The sequence below is a fragment of the Callithrix jacchus genome, chromosome 1 (genome assembly GCF_049354715.1).
Source record: "Callithrix jacchus isolate 240 chromosome 1, calJac240_pri, whole genome shotgun sequence".
NCBI lineage: Eukaryota > Metazoa > Chordata > Mammalia > Primates > Cebidae > Callithrix > Callithrix jacchus.
The window spans coordinates 15,640,243-15,649,598 of NC_133502.1; the positions used below are offsets into that span (position 1 = coordinate 15,640,243).

Sequence of the window (9,356 nt, forward strand, 5' to 3'; positions counted from 1 at the left end):
TCACTGATTAGAATCACTCAGGATATTACTTATTTTAACAAATAAATACAATCACCCAAAAGATTTATGCTACTTTAAGTATAACCTGCAAGGCTTAGTCTTCATAAAAATCTCATGGTTCCTAGATAAGCTTGTAAGCTGGAAGTTAAACCAGTCTGCAAAAATATTACACTGCTTGGGGAGAGGCTAAGAAATCAAGAGATCAAGGGAAGACATTCACTCAAATTGGCACAACCTGTTCTGTTTGTAAGAGAATGAGAGATACACTAATAGGTAAAACATCAGCAGTAATAATAAGAATACCTTTATTAAATTTGTTACTTCTTAATCATTCTTGCTTGCTCTCTATTGGAGGTACACATTTTAAGTTTTTATTTTAGGTGTATCAAGAACCAATAAATCTGTGGCAAAGAGTTAACCTATGTATGGTAAAATACATAAAATACATATTCCTTTGTTTCATAATAAATAAACCTGTAGCATAATAAAGAATAGTGCAAACTACCATTGAAAAAGTTGTATAAATAAAACAACTCATTATACATCAGGAATATTTTGTTCTAATAAGTTTACGATACATAAATTATCCCCCCAAAAGTTCATAACTTATCTTTTCTGTTTGAAAGGGCTTTGAAAGTGAATAATATGAAAATCAAATAAACTTTTAAAATGTAAAATTATCTCATATTCAAGTTTTATGGTCTTTTCTTTATAAAGGAGGGTCTGCATGTTTCATATTCACCATAACAATCTGAAGACAACATTGAAAGGCTTTCCAAGTGACAGCACCATGCACTGTACTAGTCATATAATATATCTATAAACTATATATAATCTCATCAACACAATGCAAAAAAGACATGCAGGAAGAGTCTTAGTTTTCACATTACGTTGTTCATTCAAGTAAGCTTAAAAATATATTTTTCCATTTTCTTTCCTTTTTTTATTAAATAAACCATGGATCATAAATGACAATATTTCACCAAAATGTATAATATAATTCTTTGGTGTGCTTTGAACTCTTCCAGAAAAAGAAAAGGATGATGTCTGAAAATAAATTAATTCAACTGTACAAATAATAGTGTTCACATACAAGTTATTAACAATGACAAGACTACATCAACCACTCACAGCACACAAAACAAATTTCTACAAACCCTGGGGAGGGGGTGTCTTCAGGGTCTCTAAGGATAAATTAGTGCTCTTTAGTATATCTGTATGATGTTTCTGATGGACTACATTTTGCACGGGAGATGTGTTGTACCAACCGAAAATAAATTGACTAAGAGTTATTGTCCTAGGTCCTTGACCTTTTTTATCCTAGCTTGACAGCTCTGGCAAAGGTCACACATTCATCAGCATTTGGCGATAACTATAAACCTTTTAAAAATTTTAATATGTATGGCAACTCCCTCCCCTCTTTTAATGTAAATCATACACTTCACACACTGTCATTTTCAAATGGATTCCAGTTTGGTGTGCTCAGTGCTCAGGTGGAAGAAAATGCAATAAAATGCAGCTTCAGGCATTGAAAAATAGACTTTTTAAAAGGTTGATACAACAGTATAAAAGAGGGGTTGGCCTGTTTATCAAAAACAGCTTTCCAAAAAAATAGGCATGATGCCATCATCCCACCTCCACAAGACTTGACTGTGAATGCTGGCATCCCAAAGAACATAGGATGGAAAACAGCATCTCTACTACACAGTAAGTTTGGACAGTTAGGAGGCAGTATCTGAGAATTCAGATTAAAAAAAAAAAAAAAAAACACCAAAGAGGAAAAAGAAAGCACTTGAATTTCCTCTATTTTATAAAACATCACAGTTTCACAGTTGTCTTATCGCAGCAGCTTTTCTTCTCCCCACTTTTGCTTGAACAATCACAGTAGCACAAGATATGAAGATATCTTAAGGGTGCTGCACCTTATTTTTTTAAAATCACACAGTAGAATACTGAAGAAATAATCCTGTATAAAAATATTATGTGAAGGTGAGATCAGAAAATTAAAAATTACAAACAATAAACTCAAAGGGTTTTTACAAATATTTTTGGACACAGGTACAGTCCAGGATCTGTTGGCAATGCAGCAGGTGTGTAGTTTACAATCAAGAGGCCTTGGCAGAATTAGGGTCCAGCAAGGAGGCTCAAAAGCAGCCTACAGTATGGTGTTAAAGGCATTTGAGAGGCACTCCAGGAAATGCAGAGGGCCTTGTTGCTGTGTTAAGTTCTGACTTAATGCTCTTTTTCTCCCCCTTAAAAAAATAGATATATATATTGCATCGGCAGTGTGTATCTCATTTAACTGATCTCTCCATTTTCCTTGGTACAATTTGCCCCCAGCCCTGTCCTCCTGCAATGTACAAGTCCAGCTTGGTTGTTTTTTGTTTGCTTTTTAAGAAAAAAAAAAAAAAAAAAAAAAAAAAGCCCAAATATCTTAATTAAATTAATTAAATGTACAAACACCATAGGGTTTCATACTGAATAAATAGGGCTAATTAGACCTGGTGGCAAGTCTGAGTCACGGGTTTGTCTCAGGCTCGGCATTGTCTCAGGTTAGGAAGTGGTCCAAGGACTCCCACTTATTATTTCACTTATTATTATTAATCATAAATTCTAATGTATCGTCCGCACAACTTCGGGGTTCCCGTAAATTTCCTCATCTTCAGACTCAGAGGTGGTTCCATTGCTGGAAGGGGTGTGGAGGTGGCTGGGGGCCCCACTGGCCTGGCAAACGTACCACTCATTGAGGTTGGTCACCTGAGGGGACAGAGTGCTGGAGCGACTCCTGGCTGGGTCCAGCACGGGGGACAAGGGGGCACCCACTGGCGTCCCCACTGATGAGTAGCCAAGGGGTCCTGGAGAGGGTGGCGGGGACTTGCAGTGAATCTTCATGTGCTTCCGCAGGGAGCTCGGGTGAGTGTAGGATTTATCACAGCCTCGGATCTTGCAGTAGTAGGGCTTGTCACTGGTGTGGACGTGGGAATGTTTCTTGCGATCACTACTATTAGCAAACTTCCTGTCACAGCCATCAAATTCACATTTGAAAGGCTTTTCCCCTGCAACAAAACACAGGAAGAGTCAACAATGGCTTTCCAGAGACCCCTCACTTGAGAGAAGCCTTGGAGCAGAATCAAGGATGTGTTTTTCCTATTCTCCCAAAGACCACCTCCCAGCCTAATTCTTCTTTGTAATTCATAAAAGGGAAGGGATATTTCAAGGATGGGCCTGGAGTCCACTGGCCTGGTGGCTTTGCTTGGACCTGGGCTCCTAAGAGGCTGTCAGCCCCTGCAGTCCCAGAGGGGTCAGGGTGAGATCCCCAGTGCTGAACTAAGAGCAGTATGTAACACTGAAACCCACCTGGGACCCGAAGACCCCCTCCTCCCACAGATACACTCCCCTCAGGGTCTGTACACTCAAAGACACAAGCAGGAGATCCTTCTGTCAAAATAAACACAAAATGATACTTCCAAAGCCACAGGCGGAAGTAAGCATATAAGAAAGAGAAAAAAAACCAAACGCATACACTAAATTAAAAGTAAACTGGGGTACAGTAAAATTATAATAATGGCATTTCCTTTCAGTGCTCACTAGCATTTCATTGATGGAGAGGGGTAGCAGGAGAGAATGTGGAGCTGGGAAAGGGAAGGAGGTAAAACAAAACAATGCTTTTCTTTAGAAACAGAGGCACCTGTGAAACACACTCCCAGCACTCGGTTTTTACAGGGCTAGCTGGGCAGAGAATAGGCTGTTGGCCTCTGCATGCTACAGCTCTCCTACCACTTGCAGGGTGGTTAAGAGCACAGCAGCACAGAGCCTTAACAAACAATGATAAAGACCACAAACCTTAGCAGAACCTACCTTTTACCTTATACCATAAGTACACTTATTCCCATAGCTCCCTACATTGCTCAGTAGTCAAAAAGATTTTCTGAAAAAGGCCAGGGTCTTTTGGCCTGACACCTCCTGAAGCTGACCTAACCACCCCCCGAACATAATGCCTTTAAACACAAGGCCTCCGGTCCAGGAAATGGAAATACTTAATAAGACAACTAGAGAAATTCAGCCACACTACATTTTGGTGTTAAATAGCAAGAAAAGGAAGACAGCAAGCAACAGTCTCACTGTATTTTCCCTCTCCCCTTGGCATCCCTGAACTTGATATAGTTGAGTCCAGAATTGAACAAATCATTTTATACATATTATTGTATTAATAATATTTTCCTCTTTTATGTAAAGAATTTAAAAATAAAGGCGAATTGCTCCCATTTCAGCAGCTCCTCTGGTGACATACTAGGTAGGACATTTTCCCTTGTTTTGGATAACTTATGTTCAAAAAGAAACGATGAAGCCTCAGCTAGTGTACACATTTCTGCGGTGAATTTTCTTGCAACCTCTGCAGGTATTTGACTGCAGGGAGTTGTACAACGTAACTGCCTGGATGGCAGAGTCTGCTAGCACATCTGGGAGTATTCAGATGGAAGCCTGGAATTTCACTTTGCCTATCTGGAAATACTGTTTTAAAATAGAATTAGACATTATTCAAATATGCCTCCTACAGTGATATATAAAGAGAGACACAACACAATTCCATTATAGTCACAACCTCTAAAAATTCTCTGTGGATGAGTTTCACCAAAAACAAAGCTAATCCCTTTTTTATCAAAACATCAATGATTTGTCCTGATTTCTATATTACACTTTAAGTCATAGATAAGACCAAGTTAATGTCACATTCTTTTTAAAAAAATTAAAATCAGCCTTTCTTCAATATGGAGGCGTACGTGGTTTGGTACCCACCCTACGAAAAATGCAGTGCTGCTTTCAGCATGTTCCTGTTTCTGTGCAACCTACATATCCCGGATTGTGAATAAACGCTTTCAACACTGCTAACTCCTCCACTGCACACGAAAAAGGCAAACAACTAGATTCAGGAAAGGGAGGGATATGGTGGAAGGCAAGGTGGAACAGTAGAGGTAAAGAAAGGAAGAGGTTCTCGGAGAAACAGCAGAGAACAAGGCCAGGGCAATGGAGCGGCCTGTGTGCTCAGGGGGCCTAGGGGAATGAGCAAAGTCTACCTAACTGGAAAGGCTGAGAGACCTCAGTGTTTACATTTAAGATTCCGACAGACGGGTCACGTCAGAATTTAACTATTTACTGAGTTTGAGAGCCTGGAGCATGTGGGAAAGTAACGAACTACGTTCGGGTACCGCCAGCTCCTAGCAGCTCCCTCTCCCGAGAGAGCTCGAGAGTCAGGCCCGCAGGACGGGTTATAAACGGAATTGGGGGCACGTGGGTCAGGACAGGGGCCTTCGGGAGTGGCCCAGGGATTAGTCCCTTTGATCAATCCGTTCCGGGATCCCGGATAACCCCCAAAAGGGTGAGCGGTGTGGCAGGGAGGGAAGTAAGTCCGGATGGGCCCTCTCAGGACACAATGCCCGATGGCTGAGCGGCCCAGGGACCCCCAGAAACACCGCGAGAGGGTTGGACTCTGAACCCAAGGCGCCCGCATCCCTCCCGGAGGAATCCCCACACTCCACCGGGTGGGGCCCACGCGGCCGCCGGGAGGGGACAGGAAATGCAACCGTCCACCAGACTCGGGGCCAAAAACCTAATGGCCACGGGTCCCCTAGGCACCCGGGGTCCCCTGCGCCCCCGCCCCGACCCCACGTACACGCGCGCGACCCGGGAAGCCATCGGGGACAGGGGGCGGGGGTACGGCCCGTTTCGCCGGGGTCCGGATCGGCTTCCGCGCTCGCAGCTCCCGGTAGCTGCGAAGGGAATCAGCTCCCCTGGCCAGGCCTAGGCTGGCGGGAAGGGCCAGAGTCCGCGCACGGCACCGCGCTTGGGGGTTTCTTTTGGGGGCCGAGGTGGGGAGCAGCTTCACGGTCCCTAGACCCGGCCCGGCCGAGAAGTGCTGGGCACAGGAGCGAGCAGCCGGCTTAGCGGGCCAGGGCTTTTTTACGAGAGCCTCCTGGGAAGTTTCCTTCTGGAAAAATCATTAAGGCGGACTGATCCCGATTAGAAAGAAACAGGGCTCCAGGGAAAACGTGCTCCCCGCCGGCCATCAGGGGGCCTGCAGGGGAGGCCTGGGACAGGAAGGCAAACTGGAGCCAGGCCGGGGCTCCTGCCTCGGGTCACCCCGACGCGGCTGCCCCGCAGAGCCAAGAGCGCCCCCAGCCCCGACCGCTGCCTCCTGGCCGCGGCAGCGCCGATAAATCAACCAAGTGATTACTGAACGTAAACTCCTGTTACTTAAGTGTCCTCCGAGGGGTAATCGTGTTTGTCCCTATAAATCCCGATTGCGCTCGCGGTCATCAGCGCTTCCGCCCGACGCGCTCGTCCGCTCGAAGGGGGCACACGACCCACAGGAGCCATCCCACTGCCCCGAGCTGCAGTCGCCCTCCTCAGAGCTGTGGGACCCCCAGAGGCAGGGCTTGAGGTGGGGTGGGAGGGTCCCTACGACGCCGAGGGCGTCCCCCAAATTCCACGACAGGGTAGGCCTCACTGATGGCGGGATGCTCGGTCCTCCTCCAACTAGAACGTTCTCTAGGACAGATGTTAACTCCAGCCCTCCAGGGCGAGTGTGATACTGAGTGCGAGAGGGCGTGTTATGGTGTGAGTGTGAGGACATACAGGTGTCGGTGTCGCGAGAATGGGGTGCACGCACGCGAGGACATGAGTGTAAAATTATAGGAGACGCATGCAAGCGAAGGTGTACGTGAGGGGTGTGCGAGTACTTGTGGTCTCTGGGGGCCCGAAAGCGCATTCCTGTCTTCCCAGAGGGGTTCCTTCCCCTCCCGGAGGGGCTGCCTCGAGCGGCCCAAATCCCGCAGCAAATCCCACGCTCGGTCCTCGGAGCTCGGCGACCGCGTGGGGCCTACGACCCGGTGGGAAGCGAGGCGCTTGCCGAGGTGGCTCCGGCCTCTTTTCCCATCGCCCTCCCCGACTTCCCGGGGCCGGACGGGTGGGGGCTGCCGACCGTCCTGGGCGCCTTCCTGCTCCAGCTGCTGCAGCATCTGCTCCGAGGTGGCGGTGGCGGCGGCTGGCGCGCGTTGCCTGTCCCGGCTGAGGGGCTGCGGGCGCGCTGGAGACTCCGCCGTGTGGCAACCCAACGCGGGGCCTGTGTATGCTATCGAATTACTTATTCATAGAAAAAAAGAGGGGGAGAGAAAAAAAAAGAAGTCACATGTCCGGGTTATACGTATGCGAAGAGAAGCAGCAGAAGGAGGAAAAAATTAAGGTGAGCAGGAGGAGGAGAAGCAGCGGCGGAAGCGGCGGCGGCGCAGGAGTTGGTGGCGGCGGCGGCGCGGCCGGGGACAGACACCCACCTGTATGAGTGCGCTTGTGGATCTTGAGGTTCTCGGAGCGCGCGAAGACCTTGCCGCAGCCCGGGAAGGGGCAGGGGAAGGGCTTCTCGCCGGTGTGCACACGGATGTGGTTGATGAGCTTGTATTTGGCCTTGAAGGGCTTGCCCTCGCGCGGACAGTCCTCCCAGAAGCAGACGTGGCTGCTCTGCTCGGGGCCGCCCACGTGCTCCACCGTGACGTGATTCACCAGCTCGTGCATGGTGCCGAAAGTTTTGGAACAGGGCTTGGCGCCGCCGGCCGGGGGCGGTGGCGGTGGCGGCGGCGGCGGCGGCAGCCCGGCCAGCTCGTCGGGGTCGATCCACTTGCAGATGAGCTCCTGCTTGATTGGCTGCCGCATGTAGCGCAGGAAGGCCCCGGCCGCCCCTGGGAGGTGGGGGTGGTGCTGGTGCGGGTGCTGCGCGGGCGCCGGCGGCGGCGGCGGCGGCGGCGCCGGGGGCGGCGCGTGGTGCTGCAGGTGGGGCCCCGGCCCGGCCGCTGCAGCCGCTGCTGCAGCCGCCAGGTTCAGGTTTAAGTTCACGGCTCCGTAGCCGTGTAGGGCGGCGGCCGCAGCGGCCGCCACCGCCCCGTAGTGCGCGTCCCCCGAGCGCGGCGCGAAGGGCGGTTCGGCGCGGCCGTACAGCTCAGCCGCCGCGGCTGCCGCCGCCGCCGCCAGCCCCAAGCGCATCTGGCCGTTGAGCGGGTGCGGGTGGCCGCCGGGGGCTCCTGGCGTGTCGTGCAGCGCGGTGAAGAGCGCCGGGCCGCCGCCGCCGTCCGGGCCAGCGTAGGTGCCGCTGGCGGAGATGAACATGCCGGCCGAGTGGGGAGGCGGGGCCGGGTGCTGGGGGGAGCCGGTGCCCGACCGTTGCTCCCCTCCGAGCGGGGCCCCGTGCATGGCCGCCGCGGGGGCCGTGGCGGAAAGGTCCCTCCGGAGGACGAAGTCCCTGCTGTGGCCTTTGCCGCTGCTGCCGCCGCCGCCACTGTTGGTGGTGGAGTAGCCCGAGAGGGCAGAAGGAGGAGGAGGAGGCGGGGGAGGGGGAGGGGGTGAAGAGGAGGGAGGAAGAGGAGGGGCTGGGGGCGGGGGCGCGGAGGGCTGCGCGCCGCTGCTGCCCCCGCCACAGGGGTGGCTGCCCGCGCCAGGGTGCGCGACCGAGGCCGCTGCAAGGGCGGCGGCCGCCGGAGCCTCGGGGTGTGCCGGGAGCGCCTGGGAGGAAGGGCTGAGGCCCAGCGCGCTTGCCTGGGCCATGTGCTCGGGTCCGAGCGGAGTGGTGGCCACGCCGGGGTCAGCGCCCAGGTCCCGCGGGCGGAGGTGCGCGACGGCTGCGCGGAGTTGGGAGTGGGCGGGCGGGCCGGCCAGCGCCGGGAAGCCTGTCATATTCTGAAGCGGCTGGACCTGAGCCGTTGCCAAATCCGCTAATCTCAGCGCTGGCGGGTTCCTCTTGCTCAAAGGGGGCTCCATCAGAACTACACAATCAGGCCCATAGACCCTCACTGGGGGGACTTTTTTCCCTCTGCCCGCCTTCAAAAACATGTATATACTAGGCGCTCTTTAACTTCTTTTGTCCTGGCCTCCTAACTCTGCTTATTCCTGTTCCCACTCTATCCTCCAGCGATTGGCAGAGTGAACACCACATTTGAGCTGCACAGTGGGACCGAGATTTTGGAAATGGCACGGGTGGGATTGGAGGGAGCCGCGTGATTGGCAGTAGCCTCGGCTGCCCGATTGGCTCCCGTTCAGGCCCTCGGCCCAGCAGGGATCCGCCCTGGTGCTCGCGGCCGCCGGAGCTTTCCCTGAGCGCCCCCTCCTCTGCTGGAGCCCCGCATCCCCGCCTCCCCAGGGATGCCCAAGTTGCACTTGCAGAAAGTTTGAGCCTGGCCTGCGCGCGCAGCGCCGGGAGTTCTCTTGACGCACCTCGCGGAGCGCGGGCAGGCACACGGGCAGAGGGCGCGGGGTGGTGAGGGGCTGGGGTCCCACTAGAAGCAAAGTTCCAGTTTCCAAAACCTCGACCTCAC

General features: G+C 52.0%; 1 protein-coding gene across 2 annotated transcripts; it reads right to left on the reverse strand.

Annotated features, from left to right (window-relative positions):
* Nucleotides 1–290: 290 nt before the first annotated feature.
* ZIC5 (Zic family zinc finger 5) lies at nucleotides 291–8,951 on the reverse strand. Of its 2 annotated transcripts, XR_013535980.1 has the most exons (3): nucleotides 7,329–8,951; nucleotides 6,980–7,140; nucleotides 291–3,056 (listed from the first exon to the last, which is right to left on the reverse strand). XR_013535980.1 is itself a non-coding variant. In XM_008995737.5 (2 exons), the coding sequence occupies exons 1-2, from the start codon at nucleotides 8,872–8,874 to the stop codon at nucleotides 2,614–2,616; spliced, it is 1,989 nt and encodes a 662-aa protein (XP_008993985.5). In that variant the 5' UTR covers nucleotides 8,875–8,951; the 3' UTR covers nucleotides 291–2,613. The 2 variants fall into 2 exon arrangements, 1 of the variants encoding a protein (XP_008993985.5); XM_008995737.5 differs by lacking the exon at nucleotides 6,980–7,140.
* Nucleotides 8,952–9,356: the final 405 nt, after the last annotated feature.